The sequence below is a fragment of the Diceros bicornis genome, unplaced genomic scaffold, assembly GCF_020826845.1.
Source record: "Diceros bicornis minor isolate mBicDic1 unplaced genomic scaffold, mDicBic1.mat.cur scaffold_528_ctg1, whole genome shotgun sequence".
Taxonomy (NCBI): domain Eukaryota; kingdom Metazoa; phylum Chordata; class Mammalia; order Perissodactyla; family Rhinocerotidae; genus Diceros; species Diceros bicornis.
Window position 1 is genome coordinate 77,240 of NW_026691396.1, and position 23,186 is coordinate 100,425.

At 58.3% G+C, this 23,186-nt stretch overlaps 1 protein-coding gene across 1 annotated transcript in view; it reads left to right on the forward strand.

Moving 5' to 3' along the window:
- LOC131403013 (forkhead box protein O6-like) overlaps window positions 1-20,466 on the forward strand; it is a 30,257-nt gene extending 9,791 nt beyond the window's left edge. The window contains 3 exon segments of the mRNA XM_058537434.1: window positions 666-815; window positions 18,920-19,153; window positions 19,155-20,466. Coding sequence (XP_058393417.1) covers window positions 666-815; window positions 18,920-19,153; window positions 19,155-20,198 — 1,428 coding nt within the window. The 3' untranslated portion in view covers window positions 20,199-20,466.
- The last annotated feature ends 2,720 nt before the right edge of the window (window positions 20,467-23,186 follow it).

Below are 23,186 nucleotides of genomic sequence, written 5' to 3' on the forward strand. Positions count from 1 at the left end.
TAAACCATTGTTGCTTTAAACCATTGTTGGATGCCTCTGCGGAAAAGGCGAGGGTTGATGACTGGGGACTGGTGGTAGTGGCAGTGTTCAGCTTTTAATACTATTTGGTTTTTTGAAATCTATATGCCAGTGTGATTTTGAACAAAATAAAATGTTTTTAAAGCACTGCTTTTATATGGTCACATTTTGTAGCAGTAAATAAAATAGTAAGAGCCTGACGTTTCCTCTGTTAGGAAGGTAAGTCATCACTGTCCCTAGGAGGACTTATACCTCTAGGACTCAAGGTCACTACAAGTGGGTTCTGTTTTCTTTATGCATTTCCCTAAAACTATGATGTGGCAGCTTCAGCTTCTAGGACGTACCTAAGGTTATCGGCTGAAGGAATGATCCTAGAAATGAGCTCCTTCAGTACATTTGGCACTGAGTTTGAACACGTTTGTCCAGTTTTTTCCCTGCTAGTCTAAGGATATCAAAGGTTTTCCTCAAAGTTAATTGTTTTCTGTATTATGAAAATCAAAAGAGATCCTCTAGGGCCAGCCCCAGTGGCCTAGTGGTTAAGTTTGGTGTGCTCCGCTTCGGTGGCCTGGGTTTGGTTCCTGGGTGTGCACCTACACCACTCATCTGTCAGCGGTCATGCTGTGGTGGCGGCTCACATACCAAAAAAGAGGAACCTGTCCTACGCCGACCTCATCACCAAAGCCATCGAGAGCGCCCCGGACAAGCGGCTCACGCTCTCGCAGATCTACGACTGGATGGTCCGTTACATGCCCTACTTCAAGGATAAAGGCGACAGCAACAGCTCGGCCGGCTGGAAGGTGGGGGCGTCCGGCTGTGGAGGGGGCTGGGGTCGCGGGCTGGGGCTTCCAGGCTGCTAGGTGCGTCCAGGCTCCCGTCAGGCGGTCGGAGGGAGGCCCTGGGGCACCCCCAGGGACATGGAGTGTGTGCCTAGGGCGTGGGGCCGGCCAGCAGACAGGCGCGGGCGTGCTGGAAGCAGCTGTGTGTGTGCCCTGGATGCGGGGTGGGAGGTCTGGTGGGGTGACAAGGGACTGCCGCTTTGAGGCATCTCGGAGGAGCATCCCACCCCGTCCTTGGGAGCATAGCAGAGGAGCCAATTCCCAGGCCTCGGACATGGGGGAGCCCCTCTCACCCCTGCGAGTTTGCTTTATGATACTCTTGCCCTCTCCACCAGATCACCCTCCTTAAAGAGCTGGAATAATGACTTGGGGCCAGTGACTGCTTTCCCCCCAAATCTTTCCCACTGCCCTCCCTGGAGCTGGCCCCCGGGTGAAGAGTGCGACCCTGGGCCCACAGTTCTTCCTGTGGTGCCAGGAGTTCACCCTAGGGCACCAGCCAGCCTGGGGTGGGGAACTGGTCAGGTGACCTGGGATCTGAGTTCTCCATGGGGCAGCTGCTGCCCCCTTGCCTGGATCAGCATGGTGAGCTGGTGATGACCTCTGTTGGTGTAGGGGCACGGTATTGAGGGCTGGGGATCTGTCCCTGCCCACCCCAGGCTGTCAGTCTTACACTTCTCTGGCTTTCTGAGCCCAGATGCATTTGGTGGTGGGGGGAGGGGCAGGGGCACCCCAGGGAGGCCTCAGTGCCAGCCAGTGGAAAGGGGGGCGCCATCTTGCGAGGGGACAGGGGCTTGACTGGATTGTGGCCTCCAGACCCTCCCCTGGCCATCTTGTTGGGGAATGGGGATAGTCGATGCCTTTAGGGGAGAGGAGGTTGGTGGGGGGTGCTGTGCCTGGGGCCTGTGAGCTGTCAGGCTCCCTATGGGAGAGGGGTCCCTGCAAGGGAGTCGTGCCTACGTGGAGGGAGGGGGCTGTGCGTGGTGGTGGCTGCAGACAGGGTCAGAGGAAGGAGGTGTGCCAGTGGAAGAGGGGAGGCTTGTGGATGTGGACAGCTCTAGATGCCCAGAGGCTGCTTTTTAGGGGCCGCAGTGCTCTGACCCGGGAGCCATGGCTCTCAGGCGTTGTGCTGGCAGCTTCTCTGTCTCTCTGTGGCCCCTGTGGGGTGGGGCCACAGCTTGGAGGAGCAGACATGAGTTTCCTTCCCCAGGCTTTCTCCTGTCCCCTTGGGCTCAGCCCGGGCCAGAACATTTATTCCTCCCAGCTGGGTCCTGCCCTTGGGCTTTGCTCCCTCCTCCCTCCCTGCTCCCCATGCACTGTCCCACCTTTCACTTCTCCTTGTGGATATATTCCCTGTCCTCAAGGGCACAGTTTAGATGCCTCTTCCAGGAAGCCTTCCCTTAATCCTCTTTAGCTAGCTTAGGACTCCCTCTTCTCTGGCCATCTCCCTGTCTGTCATAGGTCTCATTTCCCTTCTCCACCCTGCGTTTGGAAGACAGTGGCAGTGTCAGAGCAATCTCTGTGCCCACAGCACCCAGCATAGAGCTTGACAACGAGGAGCCACCGGTGCATGTCTGGTGAAAGAGTGAAGAAATGGGTGGATCATGCAGAGGATGCTGAGACCAGGGAGGGTACTGTGGGCCAGGGTAAGCCAGGAGGGCTTCCTAGAGGAGGTGGAGCTCCAGCTGGGCTTAATAGATTAGGTATGATGGGGGAAGATGGCAAGAGGGGACGTGAGGCTGGAAGCTGGGCGAGAACTGCACTTCATTGAGGGTCTCAGGGCCAAGCCCTGTGCCAGACACCTTCAGGCATCTGTGCCAGGTGTCTCCTTTAATGCTCTCAGCAGTCCCTAAGGTGAGTTTTACCGTCACCATTACAGAACTGGGCACTGAGGCGCAGAGTGGAGGAGTGAACTGCCCAAGGTCACATAGTCAGTTGGTGGGAAAGCTGGACTCCAGTCCAGGTGTGTCTCCCTCCAAGGCCCCACAGAGCCTCTGGAATAGTATCCTGCTGGCACTGGCCGTGGGAGTGGGGCGCTGACGGCTTTTGCACAGGGGCAGGTCTAAATCCTAGAACGTGATTGGGAATGGAGATAATTTGGAGATAATTTAGTCCCATGTGTTCATTTCTCAGACTGTGAGACTGAGGCCCCGGAAGGGGATGGGACTCTTCTCAGGTCGTCAGTCAGCTGTGAGCGGCAGGCCCTGGATGACGGCCCAGGTCTCCTGCCTGCCCATTGGATGCATTTTCCACTGCACCATGCTGCTGGGGACACACTGGTTCTCCCTGTTCCCCGGGCTCAGGAAGGAAGGAGCTCTGGAAGGCTTGTCCTGGACTGGGGCATTGGAGAGGGTGCTTCAGCCTGGGGTTCCTGACTTAGGCCCTGGCAGAGACCACCCAGGCATTGGAGGAGGCTGTTCAGATGGGCCTCTCCCATCTCATGCTCTCAGTGGCTGTCCCCCTTGTACCCCACCCCCCATCCAGCTCCCCATGGAGCTTCCTCCTCGTCATTCGTGCCCCCCCTGCCGCTTGTTCCTCCATTCCCAGTCAGTCCCTCCAGGGGTCTGGTGGAGGGGCCATCTCCAACTCCCAGCCAACCTCTGGTTAGCAGGGCCTGTGGTACGCTCAGGTGCCAGGGCTGGGGCAAGGGGCCCATTGTTCCTTCCTCCCTCCCCTCTCCCACATAAGTGTTGCACTTGAATCCCCAGGGGTGTTAGACGGAGTCGGGGAACAGGGGAAGGCACTGCACCTGCCTTCAGGATGCATCAGAGCTCAGCCAGTTCCACACCCAGGCCCTGTGTTTTACAGGCAGGAAGGGCCGGGGGTGGGGGAGTGCAGGGAAGGCAGGTTAGATCCGCTGGGAGCCAGGCAAGCCCTCACAGAGAAGGTGGCACTTGATCTGAGCTGCCTTCACCGGGGGGGGGGGGGGGGGGGGGGGTGGTGTGCAGAATTTGAGAGAGTCTTCCAGGAGCTGTTGACTGCATATGGAAAAGCAAGGAGGTAGAATCATACATGTTGGGTTTGGGAGATGGTTGGGCGTGCCAGGCTGGAATGAGGGCTCCTAGGGATGGCAGGGAGGTAGCATGGGAAAGGCAGAGTGGGCCAGATCAGGACGGGCCGCTGTGCTTGGCCTTTGCCCTGTGGTCCCAGCTGTGGCGTGCTGCGGAGAGGAAGTGGAGGAGGCAAGGTCAGCAGCAGGCACAGGGCACTCAGCAGGCTGAAGCCTGAGGAGGGGCTGGGCTTGGTGCTGGGAACTCCACCCAAGAGGCTGGCAGTGTTCCCCTCAGGGCGGAGGGTCTCTAGGCCTGGGACGGCGCTTGGACAGGAGGTCCCCCTCCCTCTGCAGTGTGCTAGTAGTGTTTATCTCCACCATCCAGGTAGAGCCTCCCACTTCCTCTCAGATGCTCCAGCCCCACCTTCCCTAGTGCTGGACTCCTCCCGGAAGCCTTCCAGGCTGCTCAGGGTCCTGGCACTCCTTCCACTTAGCGCCTCTGGAGTTGTTCTGCCTGCTTTTGTGTTTCCTGGCTGCCAGCTCCCCTGGGAGCTCCCAGGTCAGGCCTGGGCGCCTCCCATTTCTGTCCCCAGGCCTGGGGGTGGGGAGGAGCGCAGTGGATGGGGAGTTTCCCTCTCCTTCAGGGCTGGAGCAGCCTAGCTGTTGGGGGGTGGGATCTGGAGGGGTGGTGCTACCCCCATCTGGCCCAGGCTGGCCAGCAGGTCCTAGGTGGGAGGGAGGCTGGAGGGAGGGACTGATCTGAGAGGCCAGGAGGAGGGTCGTGCTACAGCCGGGCTGAGCAGTGCTTGTGAGCGCAGAGGGCTCCCCTTCTTTCCTCCCCCCAGCCTGCTCCAGCAGGGCTGCCTCCTCCTTCTTTGTCCTCCGGGGATCCCCAGCCCCAAGGGCTGGTGGGGGTTCGGGAGGAGGCGGTGTGAGCCTGGGTTGGGGGGTGTCCTCACCCCCCGCACTGCACGAGCGGAGGGCTGGCAGCTGCCCACCTCCTGGGCACGAGCCCGTGCCAGCCGCTCCTGGCACAGTTGCTGGCACGCCCGGCAGACTCCCACGGCCACCTGCTCACACCCACCCACGAGCGCTGGCGCGCTGCGGGCCCTTCAGGCTTCCTGGGCCTCCCGGCGCCCCTCCCCCGCCGCCGTGCTCCGGAGCCCCCACCCCGGTTCTCTGCGCCCCGCCGGCCCCTTCGCTCCCGCCAGCCCCACCGCCCTGGCCCCCATCCTCGCGCAACTTGGGGAGCTCAGGAGGCGGGGCGCCGGGAGGCCCCTGGGGTAGCTGTGCCGCTGTAGGGGGGAAGGGGGGACCAGGAGGCAGGCAGGCAGGCAGACAGACCGACAGACAGGGTGAGGGCCCCGCCTGCCACCTGGCGCCGCTCCAGCGGGACGATGGCGGGCAGCGCCGTGCCAGGCGGTAATTGCAGACAGACTAATTTAAAGAGATGAGACGGTTATTTTTAACTCGTGTTAAGGTAATGAACGGCGCGGGGGGGGGGGGGGGGGGTTGCGGGTTTGAAAGTTCAGCACCCCCCAGCCCCCACTTTCTGCGGGTTGGGGCCCCCCTCTCTGTGTGCCCTGAGGACTCCAGCTGCAGGATTCGCTGGAGTGGGGGTGCTCTACCAGAGAGGAGGGAGAGCTGGGAAGGAGATGCCCACTAGCCCAGGGCATATCCCATCAAATCCTGGCCACCATCCTTCTGGGTGGGTATTAGCATCTCTGTGTCCCAGGTGGAGAAGTGACTTGTCCTGGGGTCACATCCCTATGAAGTGGCAGGCCTGGAAATTGAACCCCCTTCTGACCCCAAAACTCAAGCTTTTTCTATACCATTGGGGCTGGAGGGGGGCTCTTGTGTTTGGATTTTGAAAGGGCACAGGATTATTCCTTGCAGCCCACCTTCTCCGTCCTTTGAGTGGCAGCCGGTGGTGGCCACCACATGGGGTCCTGGGGCTGTGGAAGCCCCTCTTTCTGTGTCCTCTGAGGGGAGGGGGTGGTCATGGACTGTGTGTATGGATGTGAGCCTCTGGGATATAGGTGCAGCAGCCATAGCAGGGGGAGCCCCCTCCTCACCTCACTGTCCCCCCTATTTCGTGACTGACTCACCAGCACCCTTTGCCTATCTGCAGCCTGTGGGCCTGCCTCCTAACTTGGGGGTGGTACCTGGGAAGCAGGTACACACTGGTGCCCACTCCTCCCACCTCCAAATCAGACTTTGGGTCTCTAGGGGAAGTGGGGAGTCACAGAGCCCAACACCCCCTTCCATGCCTCCTTCCTCAGCTCAGTCCCTTCTCACACACTCCCAGTGACTGAGAGCTCATGATCTCTGACCTCTGAGACTGCCCATTCTATTGCTAGACAGGTCTTAAAGTTAAGACGTCCTTCCTTCTCCCGGCAGAGGCCCATCTCCCTGGAGCATCGCTCAGGGTGTCCTAGTTCAGCCCTTTGGGGTCAGTTGGAGCTGTGGAGTTGGGAGTAGGTGAGGGGTGGACAGAGCACCTGTAGGAACTTGATCCAGGTGTGTGAGCTGGAGCAAAGCTCTTTGCATTCTGGTCCTTGGTATTCTCCCTAGTGTCCAAAGGGCCTTAACTCGGTTTCTGGTCCTTTCGGCGCTGTGACTGACAAATCCTCTGGTTCGGGAACCACGAGGGGTTAGTTGGCATGGCGGGCACAAAGTACCGATAGGACTTCTCACGGGTGGAAGCGTGTGAGTGTGGGTGTGGATGGACTTGAACTTGGGGCTCCTGCTTGGAGATGCCTACCCTGCCCATGGCGTTACCCAGGTGGCAAACGTACTCTGGGCGCAATGACAGGAGTGCTCATGGCAGTCCCAATTGGCCCCCAGAGCGGGCAGATGGGGTGTGCAGGGTGTTGGGTGGGCATTAGCTGAGGCTCTGGGGCCCGAGTAGGGCGCTCAGGGGGATAGCTGGATCTGGAGCGCCCCCCTTCCTCCTGGCACCCTGGTTACCATGGAAAGCAACTCTTGTTTGGGAGGGTTTGGCTGTTTGCTGCCATTCCCCACCCCCACCCCATATGTGGAGGTGGGAGGGGGGCCAGGTGGTGTGTGGGGGAGGGGCCTCCCACACCCTCCCCCCAGGGCCTCCCTCTTTGCAGAGAAACCTTTCTGGTCTCTAGGAGGGGTGCTTCTTGTGGGAAGGGGAACACGAATGAAGAGAATTAACGTCTGGGTGCTAGGCAGTTAGTTGGACACTTCACATAAATGCTCTCATTTCATCCTCCCTGGGTCCTGCCAGCTATGTGTTAATAGCCCCATTTTGCAGTTGAGGAAATGGAGGCCAAGAAAGATGAAGTCACTTGGCCAAGGCAGCATGGCTGGGATGAGGCCGAGCCTGGATTTAGACACAGACTTGTCTGTTTCTACCATGTTTCCCCATGTCCCGATGCTGGTGCAGTCTCAGCCCCACACACCAGCCAGCCCTCCTGCTCCAAGGCTTGCTCATGCTCCAGAACGCTCTAGGGCTCCTCAGTTCCCCTGGGAGCCAAGCAAGCCCAAACTGCTCTGTTTGGACCCCTGGGCCCTCTGCTGGCCTTGTCTAGACCCTACCCTCGCTCCCGCTTTCCCTGCAGCCTCTGATCTCAGGCCACCCTCACGTTGTCGCCTTTACACCTGGCCCTGGAGTTCTTAACCCACACCCACTGTCATTGTCACATGCTCACCAAGGCAGCTACTGACTCATGGACTGATCCCTTGGGACACCCCTCAGAAAGTAGGCGGGGTCTTGGGTGGTTGGAACAAAGACCTGCCTCCCAGGTGATTCTGGAACTCACTGTGTCTCCCTGAGAATTCCTCCCTTAAATCCTTAGTTGTTGGCAAACCTGGCTGATGATCAGAGTCACCCAGAGGCTTTAGATAATACAGGTTTCCAGTCCCCATCTCAGACCCTCTCCATCAGACTCTCAGCGGGTGGGCTTTGGAATCTATATTTTAACAGGTCTGTCTAGTCACGGGTCCGATTCTGAAGCAGTGCCTTAGATGGTAGCGTCTCAGGCTCCACTTGTCCCTCCCTTCCGCTGCCCCCAGTGTGGACCAGCTTCTTCTCCAAGCAGGCTGCCCAGGTTGAGCCCACTCCTCTCCTGCTCGCTCTTTTTGGATCCTCCAGAGACTTGAACCCCATGCAGACAGCTTGAAGGGACTGACCCCCATCCCCAACACATTCACTCATCCCTCACGTCTTAGGAATCGCGCCATATAGAATGTGGATGGAGAGAATGCAGCTGGCAGCCAGGGCTGATACGCTGTGCCACTCAGAGCCTCTGGCCACAGGAGGGAGGGGAATTGATGGTGTAAATTCTCAGGAAGCCTCTCTGCACCTAGAAAGGTGAGGAAACTGAACGTCACAGCCCCTGCTCTCTGAGGGCTCCCCATCTGGTGAGGAGACGTGAGCACGTGTACAGTGCAGTGCTGTTCCTACAGGATCCAGTCCAGGGGCTTCAGCGTGACACTCAAGGCCTTGGCCACCTGGCACCAGTCAGCCTCTCCAGCCACATCACTCACCGTCTTCTGACCCTTGCTGTAGCCACACTGCACTCTTCCAGCTCAGGATTCAATCGCCTTATGCCATTACGTCCATGCTTTCCTTGAATTCTCATAGCAACCCTGTGAGGCTGGTACTGTTACTGTCCCCGTTTTGCAGATGAGGAAACTAAGGCTGAGAGAAATAAAGTGGCTTTCACAGTATCCCACTGTAAGTGACAGAAATGAAACTCCCCAGGGCTAACTCCTGCCTAGCCCATTGCTCTGGCCAAGACATTCCAAGCTGGCCTCCGCTTCCACCCCTGTCTCCAGCCCCATCATTGCCTCTCTGCTCTCCCTTGGAGTTTGGCCCTGAGGCTTCCAGCCTGGGGCGTGGCTCTGGGGTCCTTGGCTCCCTTTCTCAGAGAGCTCCCTGAAAACAGGGCCTGACCAGCCTGATATTGTCCCACACTGCACCCCCCTCCCCAACCCCATCTGTAGGCCCCAAGGCTGATGGCAGCTTCCTCCCTCCAGGCCTACACCCATTGGGCACCAACTGCAGTGCTGCTCAGGGGAACGGGACTGGCTCCCTGACTTTGAGGTGCCCACAAGTCAAGCTGGGGAGATAAGATGAGGACTCCAGATTTTGATTCAGGATAAAGACTGCTCAGGGTCACGGTGGAAGGCCAGATAATGATCTATAGGTGTTTGGAGGTAGAGGAAGGGAACCAGATAAAGGAAGTCAACCCTCAGGACTCTTTAGGAGCCCCACAGAGTCTGGCTGTGTTGGCCAGAGCCCACCAGGACTTGAGGCTGGAGAAGCAAGCAGAGGCCTGACAGTTAGTGGCCTTGAATGCCAAGCTGGGGAGCTGGCACTCCAAGCTGTAGGGGATGGGGAATTACTCTGGCAGAAAAATCCCTTGACGGTGGTGTGGAGGGTGGACGAGGGGAGAGGCGGGCGCTGGCACCCAGTGTGGGCCTGGTAGTGGGGTCCAGGGGAGAAGATGAGCCCGAGAGAGGGTGGAGGCCCAAAGAGTCCTAGATGCCAGGCCTGAGGTGCCATTCAGCACCCTTTGGTGCTTCAAGGATCCCGGAGGTGAGGCAGAGTGGTGTTAGGGGTCTTGGACACAGGCAGGGAGGAGCTGATCATAGCTCTGTCACTCACCCTGTGTGTGGCCTTGGGCAACTGTCCCCAAGATATCAGGAAATAACATGACGGTTATTCATTGCTCTGGGAAAGGAAAGGAACCAGCACTGCTGTGTCAGGTGGGGGTCCCTGGGCCCTGATCCCTAAAAGACACTGACTTGTGCGTGTTGCGGGAAAGGGGGTCCTTCCTCTAATGCCTCCCTTTCTGTCCCTAAGGTGTCAGATATTCAGGATGTCCAAGCTTTGTCCTGCCCTTAGGTTGACCCGCTGCTTTCTAGCCTCCAGAGCCTTCCCCATGGCCTTGGGAGGCAAGCAGCCAGGTTTTAGGCTCTGTATTTTTAGAGATAAAGGCAGTGATTTGCTCAAGGTCACCCTTGAACCCAGGGCTGCCTGCCCCTGGGTGCCTGCTGCCCTTTGCCCATTGGGAGGCTGTGTGACCTTGGGCATGGCCCTTCCCTCTCTGGCTGAGTCCTATCTAGAGATCTGAATTCCCCTCCCCCAAGACTCTGGGAAGCTGTGATGCCTTCTCCACCCCTCCTGTCCCCTCCCCCTGTCCTCGTCTGGCCTTGCCTCCTCTGTAACCTGAGCTGGGGCTGTGGGGGAAGGGGCTTGCCCTCTGCCAGAGGCACCTGCCAGCTGAGCAGATGTGAGGGGATGGAGGCCCCCTCCTCCCCCAGGGCATCTCCGGCTCTTAGCCTGGCCAGGCTGGGGCTGGGAAGGCAGTGCTCAGTACACCTAGCCCTGGCCCCTGGCCTCTGGACCAAGAACTTGCCCTGAGCACTTGTCCCTTTTCAGCAGACATTCGTGCTCCAACATGTCCTGCAAGGACCTCTCAGTATCCAGGAGAAGACAGATGGCAGATGAGGGCTGGTGCCCAGTTTGGGTGGGCTGCCCTGGGCTCCTGGAGCCCCTTGGCATGGGGACAGAGGGCCAAGGGCGGCCCCTGGGGCAAGGCCAGTGTCTGCGCGGGTGGCCATGCCCCTGGGAGAGCAGATGGCTCTCTTGGCACCACGCCCATTCTGCCTTTTTTCCCCTCAGGAGCCGGCCTGCAGGGCTGGGGCACAGCTGCTGGGCCCTCCCCAGAGCCAGGCCCAGGGCAGGGCTGGGTGAGGTCACCGCAGCTGCTCCAGGCCTAGGGCAGGGGTGTGGGGAGGTGCGGCCTGAGGGAGGGAGGGGGCTCCGACTGAGAAGAGACAGGGAGAAGCCTGAATGGCTTTGCATTTAGGGATCCCCTTTAATCCCAGATGAAGGAGGAAAGAGTGTGGAGGTGTGGCTGAGCCATTGCGGACAGCCCCCACCCCCACCCCAGGCCCACCCTGGAGCTTCTGCCAGGCCTGGGCTCCTCCCTAGAGGCATCTCAGGGTGGGAGGAAGAGCAAGGGCCCTGGGTGTGAATTCCTGCACCACCACTTACACGACGTGACCTTGGGCAGGTCAGTTTGTCTCTTGGAGCCTCAGTTGCTCGTCTGTAAAATAGGGATAATAAACCAGCTCGGAGGGTTGTCACAAAGACTCAATAGGGTTTTAATTGCTGAGTGCCAGCACAGTGCATGGCACCTGGTGAACGCTCAGTAAATGGTAGTTTCTTTGCTTCCTCACTTGGCTGGATTCTCTGGAGGAGCCAGGAAGTGCTGAGGAAAAGGAGGGAGGTGGCAGAGGCAGCAGGAACGGGAGGGGAGACCAGGGTGGAGGAGGCAAGGCCTGGAGCTCTGGCCTGAGGTTTTGCTGAACAGAAACTGCACAGAATTGCCAGGCCTGAGTGGTTTGTGGCTGCTGAGAGCTCCATCCTATGGTTGACTGAATGTGAGCCAAGGGTTGCCCCAGAAAGTTCACGTGGGGAGGCAGACTCATAGACAGTTATACTCCAGTGTGCAGTTAGATTTCTGTAGTAGCACTGACGTGGGAGCAGCTATCTTTGGGGCTTGCAGAGGGCGCTAGGAAGATGCCACAGAGCTAGCCTTGTTGGAGCAGCAGGAACTGGTGGAGCAGAGAGGGAGGGAAGGGCAAAGGGAACAGAGTGCAAAGGCATGGAGGTGTGAGACATCCAGGGTGGCTGGAGCCCCAGATGGGCTTAAGGGAATGGAGGTGATGAGGCTGGAGAGCCTCAGAGGGCTCTTGAGTATCAGTCTGGAGTTGGACCCAAGCCTGTGGGTGATGAGCAGCCACAGGCTTTTGAGGGAAGAGCTCGGACTTCTGCTGCTGCTTTGTTTGCTGCCCAGGCTGGGTGTGTGGGCTCTGCTGTCTCTGGGGTAGGGGTGGGGGATGCCAGGGCCTATCCCTTGAACTCATGCCTTGCTTGGGACATTTGGTTCCCCCTACCCCCTGGCTGCCCACTTCTGTTCCACTGCTGACCCCAAGCTCACCCACCTGTTGACACCTGCGGCCCTGATGCCACCACCTGCCCTTCTACCCCTCCTCCACTACAGACACTAGTACCAAGGATTTGCACGTGGCCTCAGGCCCTTGAGGTCATCCAGGTCACCCTTTCTGCCAGGTGAAGCACCACAGCTTCACCTCAGGCAGCAGAGCAAGTGACCCCCGGAGAGTCTGTGGCTCTGTCTGAGACAGGTGTGTGTTCCTGGGCCAGACTGGGGCCCCAGAGTGGGGTTGGGGTAAGGGGTGGGACAGGGGCTGCTCTTGGGGCTCTGAGACAGGGAGGGGTTGAGGTTCATGACATGTGGGATCTCATCCATGGATGTTGGGATTGTTACCTTCTTTTCCAGGGGAGGCCCAAGGTTCCATGGGTGAAGCTGGAATTTCAGCCACTGCCCTGGACCTTTGTTCCTGCAGGAAGGGAGGGAAGGAAGGAGGGAGAGACGAAATGGGAGTCATGGTGGGGATCCAGCGCTCACATAGCCCCACAGGTGGTGTCTGCTCAGGGAGGCATTAAAGGGAGGAGCTAGATCATCATCCCCATGGGGTAGGCAGGTCAACTTCCTGAGGGAGGGGCTGGGCTGAACCTTGGACAGTGATAGAACCTGGAGAGGTGTCCATACCTGGCTTCGGGCTTGAATGGATGGACACAAGACCCGGGACTGAACTGGGAGGGTCCTGGAACCGCCTGGTGCCAGGGAGGCCAGGAGGTAGCACAGGGCTTGTGGTGGGTGAGGGGCACAAGACTTGGGTCTCCTGTCTCTTATGAAAGCCAGGAAGCTTGGGCTTGAGAACCAAGGCAGGGATGGACACTGAGGTGGGCAGGGGGGCAGTGTCCCCCGTCACACTGAGACCCAGACCTGGCTCCATCACTTCCCAGCTTCACGGCCTCAGGAGTCATTTAATCCACCTGAGCCTCAGTTTCCCCCCTTTGTAAAGTAGCACTACCTATTTGCAGGGCAGTTATCAGGATTAAAAGAAGAAATGTATCAAAGAACCTAGCCTGGGTCTGTCATACTGTAAGTGGTGCCCTTCTCCTGCCTCAGTATTTGAAGCACGTGGCGGTGGTGTGCTAGAGCTGGCTTCCACTGGCTCATGAGAGCCGATCGTGCACACTTCTTCCCAGTTCTGCGCTCAGTGACGTCATGCTGGCAGCTTAAAATTGGCTACGATGGCAGTATCCATGCCACAGAAATCAGCAACAGCTACAAATCAAATCCTGGAGAGCTGGAGGAAATCCATCCTGTGGGCCCTCTTTAGCCCTAGAGGGGACAAAACGGGAGGTGGGGCAATGGTGGAGCACTGGCTGGGCCACGCAACCTAGAACTCAAAGGCTGTGGGCCCTTTTGGGCCTGGGGAGATTGGACATAGTCATAGCAGGAGACAGCAAATGGTGGAACCCCTTTCCTCTCCACACTCCCCTCTCCCCACCTAGAGATCTGGTGGGCTCTGGCTGGAAAAGTAAGATTGGATGAGGCTGAGCTATCAGAGAATGAAGCTGTACTGGGAGGAGAAATGAGGTTGTACTGGAAGATAAACAAGGTTGTACTGTCAGGGAATGAGGTGGTACTTGGAGGCAAGGTGAGGCTGCATTGTTAGATAAATGAGGTTGTACTGTCGGGATGAAGTGTACTTGTAGGAGAGATGACGTCCTGCTGGATCAGTCAGGTTGCACTGTCAGAGAACACAGCCACACCACAGGAGGAAGGAGAGCCTCCGACTTGGAGAATAAATGAGGGTGTCCTGCTGGATAAATGAGGGGGCCCGTCAGGTGAATGGAGTGCTGTTAGCAAATGAGGTTGTACTTGCTGGATAAATGGGACTGGTGTGCTGGATAAATGGGGTTGTGCTGTCAGATGAATGCATTACTGCTCGTGGGCGAAGGGTGTCCTGGGAATAGATGGGGTTGTCTTGCTGGATAGATGAGGTGCGCCATCAAATGGATCAGACCCTGTCCAGGAGGGAAGCACGGTCAGCAAGGATGAGGTTATTCTGTTCCCACTGGGGCTCATGGAGTGTCTTCTCGCCCAGGTGGTACAGTCTGTAAGAAACCTTGGCCCCAGCAAGCCCTAGGTTACTCAGGTCTATCTGGGGAGCAGGAGGGAGCAAGGTGGGGGGCTGGGGTGGGCAGCTGCATTGTTCACCCTCTGAGGCCTTCTTCCCCTCTCACAGAATCCCTCACTGCTCTCTGCGGTTCCATCTGTGGATCACACTGTTCCTGACTTCCTCCACCCCATGCTTACCTCTCCTTCTGACTATGTTCCCTTCTCTCAGCCCAGTTTGGAGAAGCTCATATCATGTGCCAGCTACTCTGCCCAGTCTCATTAATTCTCCCTGCAACACAGTATTCCCCCTTTACTCTCTCATTCATTCATTCATTCCTTTGACATTTAGTAAACGCCTAGTATGTATCAAACACATGGAGTACAGTAAAAAATGGACAAAAATCCCTCATGAAATAGTGAAACCAGACAATAAATAATAAATACAGAATATAAATACATTATATATTTATATATAACATATATTAATTTATTAATTCATAGATATATAAATTAAATATTCATTTAGACAGTGATAATTGCTTTAGAAAAATGTAGAGCAAGGTAAGGGGGCCCAGAAATGGCAGGGAAGAGGAGCAGTTGTTAAGAGTGGTCGGGATGGGCCTCGTTGCAGAAGGTGACATCTGAAGAAAGACTTGAAGGAGATGAGAGATCGACGTGGGTGTCTGGGCGCCCAGTGTTTCTCTGAGACAGAGGCCCCAAGGTGCGACCATGTCTCGCAGCTTCAGAGCAGGAGGGAGGGATCCAGCATTTAGGGGAGGAGTCTGAGAGGTCATGGAGGGGCTGTGGGCTATGGCAAGGCCTCTGTTCTTTACTCTGAGTGAGATGGGGGCGTCAGAGGGTTCTGGGCAGGACTGGACGTGATCCGGGTTATTTGAAGGACCACTCTGGCTGGCGCGTGGTGGAGGGCTGCAGGGGAGCAAGGGTGGAAGCAGGTAGCTGTGTGAGGAGATGGAAGTTCAAAGCATCTTGCCCCAGGGTCGCACTGCTTGTGAGTGTTGGAGCCAAAACTGGGATCCGCAGCCAACACCAGAGCGCATGCGCTTTGCCCTGCGCCAGCCTCCTCTCCCTGGTGGGTGAGGCCCCAGGGGACTGGCCTCCCTGGCCCAGGTTCTGAGGGAGAGTGGGATGGGTGTGGAATGTAACTCACTCTCCCTTCCCTCTGCCCGCTGAGGGTCTCCTGAGGCCCTGAATCAGGAAGGTCTATCTCCCCTGGGAACCTGCCCCAGGCCTGCATGGAGGTATGGGAGATGGGAGGCCCCAGAAGTCGGGCCCAGCTCTGGGCACCAGGGGAGCGCGGGCATGCTGGGGCCGGGCTGTGGTGGCGGGTTGCTAGGCGACTCCGAGAGGGAGCCCTGGTTACTGCTGCCTGGCAGAAGCATCTCCCTCCTCTGCCTCCCTCACCTCCTCTGTGGCCTCTGGCCTCCCAGGAGGCCTTGTGGGTGAATTGTGATCTGCGCTTGCCATTGGATGTTGGCCGGGAGGTCTGATCGGTACCAGGTGGCTGGGCTCTGAGGAGCCAGCCTGGGCTGCAGGGCCTGGGCTTCCCTCGTGGGGCACAGCCCTGGTGTACACCTGGTGCAGAGCCTGGCTCAGCAGTGAGGGCCTAGGTCCTTGTGCAGCTCTGGGCCACCTCCCTGGGTGACCCTGGACAAGGTATCGCCCTCCTCTAGGCCTCCTCTCTGCCCCATCCATCTGGCCAGCAGAATCTCTCCCCAGGGGCCTGGTTTTCTGTGCGAGTGCAAGGGAGGGTGCTGAGCCGGCAGGGCCTCAGGTGCCCCCACCCCCACTCCCTGATGGCTTGAGTGTGCAACACTCAAGTTTTGCATTAGATTCCATTAACTGAAAGAGTTCCACTACTTTGAAAAAAAGTTTGAAAACCTCTGGGCTGGATGATTCTAAGAACTTTCAGTGTCAAATCCAAAAGGTCCCCAGAGTACAGATGGCCCATCTCATCAGTTTACTGGTAGGGAAACTGAGGCTGGAGAGAAGGAGGGACTTGCCCCAGGTCAGGCTTGGTGGAATGGATCAATCCCCAGGCTGAGGGTCAGGGGGCTTGGGCCCGAATCCCTGCTCTACCACCAGGTCCTGGGTGACCTTGGGCAAATCCTTTCTTCTCTCTGGTTTGGACCAGCCATTGTTTCAGGCTGGGGCTCAAGCTCCCAGGGGTACCTGGCTGGGAAGGAAACAGAGTGGGGAAGGATGCAAACCTTCCTAGGCTCAGAACATGTGCTCTTGGTAAAAATCTAAAACATTATTTTTATATTCAGAAAATTTGGACGTATTATGAAGTACAATTCAAAATTCACTTGAACTCTACAAACGAATCACAAGACATATAGGAAATTTTGACCTTGTGATATGTCCCCAGTCTTTCCATGCTGCCAGCTTCTAGGGATAGTTTACATGGAAAGTTTGAGAAGCACTGGAGTACTGGCTTCCTAAGATTCTTTGGAAATTCTCTGACTCGTTTCTCTCTCCCGTGGTGGAATGTGATGTCCTTTAGACTCAGGGTGAGATTAACCTGAAATCAATACCTGGCTCTGCCACTTAAACTGTGTGACCTTGGCAACTTAGTTAACCTCTCTGAGCCTCACTATCCTCATCCTTAGATAGGGATCACAATCCCTGACTTGTATGGAGTTTGACAGACTGATCACGTGAGATAAAGTAGTTTAACGCTTATACGTCTGAACAGGCAGGTTCTGAGTAGGTGCTGGTACTTGGCAATGTCCTTCCTCCTTCCCCCCCAGCACTCAGAACCAGGCTGGCACATAGGGACATTGATAAAGACGTGTTGCCTTACTGACCTCCAGGTGGAGAAGCTGGGAGGTGGAGCTTCTGGGAAGCCAGAGAGTTCCATAGGGGAGAAGAACTGAGGCCTCCTAGGCCCCTGAACACAGGTGTGAGGGAGGGGCTGGGGAGCCAGGTGCAGGGGCGGGAGCAGGAAGGGGGTATCTAATTGAGGGAGCACCACTCCCTGGGGGTCCAGCTCCCCTCCTCTCAGGGCCCCAGGAGAAGCCAGGCAGGGCAACGCTTGGAGGGGCCTTGGAGCCCCAGCTGTCACCTCCTTAGACCAGAAAGTGCCAGAGATAGGGAGCCTGGGCCCTGAAGAGTCAGGGCAGTACCTGGAGCTGGGGGTGAGGGGTGGGAGCATATCCTGGGCAGCAGAAAGGACCCCTCCTCCTGGAGACTGGTGGGAAGGAGGCGGGAGGGAGAGCCCTCATGGATCAGTGGTTATGGTTACAGGTGGATTAATGAGTTAAGAGCAGGTCCATGAGCTGGGCAGATCTGGATGGAGTGGTACCTAGCACTGCTGCCTGTGGGACTGTGGGCAAGTTACATCATGCCTCTGGGCCTCCGCTCCCTGGTACATGAGATGGGGTAATGCCAGCTTCCCCGGGTTGTTAGTGCCCAGCACAGTTATGCTCAGGGTATGATATTAAGGAGGTAGAGACAGAGCAGGTCTGTTGGGTGACCTAAGAGATGAGGTCTTCTGGCCAGAGTGAGGGATTTAACCAACGTCTATGAGCACCTGGTGGGTTCACCAAACACTTACCCACACACATTATCTCAGGTAATGATCTAACAGCCTTCGAAAGTGGTTATTGAATGTTGCCCATTTTTTTCAGAGTTCACTGAGGCTCATAAGAGATTGAGTCAGCAGCCCATGGTCACATAGCTAGGTGGCTGAAAAGAGCCAGGCATCCTGCCCAGCCCTTCTGATACCCAAGCCCATGCTGTTTCTGCAGCAGTTACTAAGCTGGGAGGTCAAGGCCACCAGGTGGGAGGCCCCAGTGGTGGGGCGTGGCAGGCCCAGCAGAAGTCCTACTCCTCCAGGTTCCTGAGGGGAGCCAGGTCAGTGGAGCTGTGGACTCCCCTGCCTTCTTGGCAAAAGCAGGCAGTGACATGGGGATCACTAGAGACTGGCAGAGTAGAAATTTAGAAGAGGATATGCAGGGGTGGCAAAAAGGAAGCTCAGGGAAGTAGGAAGGAACAGCAGAAAGGGCCATGGAGCCTTGGGCAAGCCACTTCACCTCCTGAGCCTTGGTCTTCTTGTCTGTAAATGGGGATTACGCCACCTGCTTTGTGGGGATTTTGTGAAGGCTCCACGGAAGGGGCTTTGAGGGCAGAGCTACTCTGCTTCAGGTGGGTCAGGAGGGAAGGGTGGGCTGCAGCCCAAAGGGCAGGCTGGAGAGCTGGGCTGGCCTGAAGGTGGGCACCAAGCAGAGGTGGGGTCTGAGGTCTCCACGGCCAGTGGATGTGTTTTGAGGGGCTTGCTGGGATCCACGTCCTCTGTGGAGGTCCCAGGAGCTCAGAGGAGTTGGGGGAAATCTCTGCATAGTCTCGGGCCTATAGCCACCTTGGGGACCCCCAGCTTATTCTGCTTTCCCTGGCCAGGCCCTCCCAGCAAAGGGTTAACAGTCTTCTCTACCTGCAGTTGCATTTTAAAGACACGAAATTAAAGCAGGTAATTTATTCTCCCCACACACGAAAGAGCAATTAGTTCTAAACAGGGCTTAATCAGTCACCGAGAGATTGATTTCTGGAGCCCTGGGTTTTCGGGCTCCTGGCACCATGCCAGGCTGGGGAGGGAGGGGGGCAGACAAATGAGCCGCAGCGGCATGAGCCCTTACATAATCTGCCCGGGGGCCCTGGCAGGCTGGCCAGCTCCAGGCGGCGCTGGGCTGAGCTGGGGAGACAGGGTCCTGCTCCCCTGCTGCAGGCCCCTTAAGAGTCGCCCTCAGGTTCGCCCATGCTTCCCGGGAAAGGCCAGGCCCAAGGCTCGGGTCCCACCCTCTGGGCAGTGCCTGTGGGGAGCGGGGGAGAGGATGGGTGTTCGGGTTAGTCCGACCTGGGGACTTACACCTGTTCCCCCAACCCCATTGCCCCCTTCTCCCTTCTGGCTCTCTCCTTTCTCATCCTCTCACCTCCTTCTCTGTTTTCTCCCCCCTCCCCGTTCCCCACGGCCTCCTCACTTCCCACTCCCCCACCCATGTCCTTGTCTCCGGCCACAGAACTCCATCCGGCACAACCTGTCGCTGCACACCCGTTTCATCCGCGTGCAGAACGAGGGCACCGGCAAGAGCTCGTGGTGGATGCTGAACCCCGAGGGCAGAAAGACGGGCAAGACCCCGCGGCGCAGGGCCGCGTCCATGGACAACGGGGCCAAGTTCCTGTGCATCAAAGGCAAGGCAAGCAAGAAGCAGCAGCTGCAGGCACCTGAGCGAAGCCCCGACGACAGCCCCCCTGAGCGCACCAGCCCCGGGGCCCTTGCCTGCCGCGGCCAAGTGGGCCACCAGCCCGGCCTCACACGCCAGCGACGACTATGAGGCGTGGGCCGACTTCCGCGGTGGCGGGAGACCCCTGCTAGGGGAGGCGGCCGAATTGGAGGACGACGAGGCCCTGGAGGCCCTGGCGCCATCGTCGCCGCTCATGTACCCGAGCCCGGCGAGCGCGCTGTCGCCCGCGCTGGGTGCGCGCTGCCCGGGGGAGCTGCCCCGCCTGGCCGAGCTGGGAGGCCCGCTGGGTCTGCACGGCGGCGGCGGCGGCGCGGGGCTGCCCGAGGCCCTGCTGGACGGCGCGCAGGACGCGTACGGGCCGCGGGCCCGCGCCGGGACGCCCGCCTACTTCGGGGGCTGCAAGAGCGGTGCTTACGGCGGGGGCGGGGGCGGGGGCGGGGGCTTCGGGCCGCCGGCGTTGGGCGCGCTGCGCCGCCTGCCCATGCAGACCATCCAGGAGAACAAGCAGGCCAGCTTCGCGCCGGCCGCCGCGCCCTTCCGCCCCGGGGCGCTGTCCGCGCTGCTGCCGCCGCCGCCCGCGCCCAGGCCCGGCCCGGTGCTGGGAGCGCCCGGGGAGCTGGCGCTGGCGGGCGCGCCCGCCGCCTACCCGGGCAAGGGGGCGGCCCCATACGCGCCGCCTGTGCCCTCGCGCAGTGCCTTAGCCCACCCCATCAGCCTTATGACGCTGCCCGGCGAGGCGGGCGCCCCGGGCCTGGCGCCGCCGGGCCATGCGGCCGCCTTCGGGGCCCCGCCCGGCGGCCTCCTGCTGGACGCGCTGCCCGGGCCGTACGCGGCCGCCGCTGCCCGGCCGCTGGGTGCCGCGCCCGACCGCTTCCCGGCCGACCTGGACCTCGACATGTTCAGCGGGAGCCTCGAGTGCGACGTCGAGTCCATCGTCCTCAGCGACTTCATGGACAGCGACGAAATGGACTTCAACTTCGACTCGGCCCTGCCTCCGCCGCCGCCCGGCCTGGCCGGGGCCCCGCCCCCCAACCAGAGCTGGGTGCCGGGCTGAGGGCCGCTTCCCGCGCCCCGGGTGCCTGCCCCGCCCCAAGGGGCCTCTGTCTTCCCATCCTGATCCCCGGGACCCCACCCCCGATTCCAGCTCCGCGGGAGGATCCAGGAGGCAGCCCCAGCCCAGCTAGAGACATCCCTCAGAAGTTGACCGCTGAAGGAAGTGGTGGGGAGGGGCTGGGGCACCCCTCCACTGCTGCCCAAACTCCTGAGACCCACTCCTTCCCCCGGGGGCAGGAAGTCTGGGAGTGGAGGCCGAATTCCGGGCTGGGTGGAACGGCGAGGAGCGAGGTGGGCCGCGCTGGTCGGGGAAGCCAACCGGGAGATGGGGCAGGGGGCGTCTCCGAATCTTCAGTTTCATTTGTGGGGCCCTCGCCATGACGAATCGCCCACCCCAAACTGCGGTCTAGTTCTCAGTTGACACTTTCCTACTGGTCTTAGCCTCACCCACCCCAAGCCAGCAATCCCCTCCCGAAAATACACTCACACCTACCTGCTGTTCACCCTGAGCTGTCCTCTTTCAGCCCTAAACCACCCTCCCACCCATCCTTGCCGGCCCTAGCTTCTCCCCTCCTCCGTCGGAGTCAATCCCTCTTTCCAACCTCCCCATCACCCGCTAGTGCTGGTCTCAGTCTCTCCAGCGGGCCTCAGCTCCCATCCACCCCACAACCGACACCCCTTTCTCTGTGCCAGTGCTGGCTCCTCTCTCCCATATTTATAAGTGTCCGGTCGGGGCGGGCTGTGGGCGCGGCGTCCCTGGCGCATGTCGTAGGCAGTGTACCGTGGCCGTGCCGTCAGCGTGCGCGTGTGCGTGTGTGCCGTGTCGAGGCCGTGTAGAGTGCATTGTACAGCATATTTTCATGGATAAAATTGTTTTAAATATTTCCCGCGCCTTGGGCTAGCAGGGGGCGTAGCAGCAGAGGAGGAGAATTGGCAGGGATCATGGGGACGGAGTGTCCCTGTGCCTGAGCCCCTACTGTGGCTTTGCCTCTGAGTATGTGTCAGCATTCACTACGTCTGTCTGCTCAACACACATTGGTTAAGGGCCTAGTGAGTTCCGGACGCTGGAGATGTGCCTGTGTGGAGCTCTGCACCTGTTTCCGTGAACATGTGCATGCAGGAAGTTTCTGGTTTGGCGAAATTCTGTCCTGAATAAGCCTCAGAGATTGGAAGAGAAGGCACAGATATTTACTGAGAACCTGTTAGTGTCAGGTCATGTATTAGGCACGATTTTTGTTCCCGATATACAGATGAGAAAAAGGTCCGAGAGGGACAATGGCTTGGGAAGGCAAGGTGGGGTGGAAAGGAGGCCTTTGAAGGCACACAGACATCTACTTGAATCCGTTCCCGGCGGTTTACTGGCTGTGTGACCATGGGCAAGTTTTTAAGCTCTGTAGCCTTGCTTTCCTGGTCTAGACCACAGGATAGTAGCACTGATTGCATGGATTTCTTCTAAGGAGTAAAGGAGAAAAGGTATGTAATGTGCTCAGCAGTGGTCCTGCACTCATTCATTCATTCATCCACAGAAGATTTAGTGACCAACTGTTATGTGCCAGGTCTTATACCAAGCACTGGGGCTGCCACAGAGAACATCACAGGCACAGTCTCTCCCCTCAAGGAACTTCGAGGCTCGAGGGGGACGTGGATGAGTAAAGAGGCGATTGCAGGTCAGAGCTGGAATGAAGGGAGGAGCCAGAGGGCTGCTGTGGGAACGAATGACACGCTGCACCCATCCCAGGCTTGAGGAGTCAGGGAAGGTGCCTGGAGGGGGTGCTGTCTCAGCTGAGCCTTGAAGGATGAGTTGGCCTTGGGAAGGGGAGGGATTCAGACAGAGGGAACGGCATGGTCAGAGGCCCGGAATCAAGAGATCATATGGGTTCCAGAACCAAAGGCAGTTTAGTGTGATGGAAACTCAGAGATAGAAAGGTTACTGATGACAGGGAGGCAAATGGGCTGGAGGGAGCAACAGTGGGAGGGAGTCAGTGGCCAGGCCAGAGGTGCTGGTGGTGACTGAAACCAGGAGGGATATGGGAGGGCAGTGGGGCTGGAGCGGAAAGGAAGAGGTCACATATATTTTGGATGTGGGGTCATTGGGACTTTGTTGTGGATTGGACATGGGGGATGAGGGAGAAGGAAGAGTTGAGTGATACCTGGTTTCGAGTTGGTGACCTGGGCAGACAGAGCCCTTCCCTGAGATGGGGAACATCCCAGCAGGAGGAGCCCCGGGGAAGCTGGTGCGTTCAGCCTCAGACAGGCTCAATTTGAGTTGGGTACTACGGGAACCAGTGGGATGTGGGAGGGGTGTTCAGGAGCATGTATATTGTGTGAATGGCATTGGCCCTGGCATTGGCCGACATGGTAGCCTGGAGATGTCCCCCTGGGTAGTGAGGTCAGAAGCCCAGGAAGGTGTCTGGGCTGGAGAGGCTCAGAGAACCAAGGGCACAGAGGCTGTCATGGAGGTGTTGGGAGTGGCCTGGGGGTGGTGCAGAATGGGAAGAACAGGGGATCCAGGTCTGATTGCATGGATACCTTAGCACACCTTGGCACAGGAAGAGGAACCCACTGGTTGAGAGGGAGCCGCCGGACTGAGGAGAAGGAAAACCAGGACACTGTGAGCTCCTAGAATCTGTGCAAAGAGCATGGTCCTAGAAAGGAATGCCCAGTGCTCTTACCCGCAGAGCCTCACTTTCTTGTTCTGGGAGATGGGACAGTAGCACCTGTCTCAGATTTGTTTTGAAGAGCAAATAAGATTGGAATTATTCTCTGAGGTCACACAGCTGGCAGGGAGCAGAGCCGGGTTCCTGCCCGCACTGTGGACCTCCAATGCCCAGGCTCTCCTGCAGCCTCCAATGCCTCTGGGGAGGTGGCTGTGACCACAAGAGCAAACGAGCTCTGAGCCAGCAGGACATGTACAGGACTTAAAGGTGGAGGGCGAGACCTCACTGTGGGGTGTGGTAGCTGTCCCTGCCGGGTGGGGAGCACAGAGAGG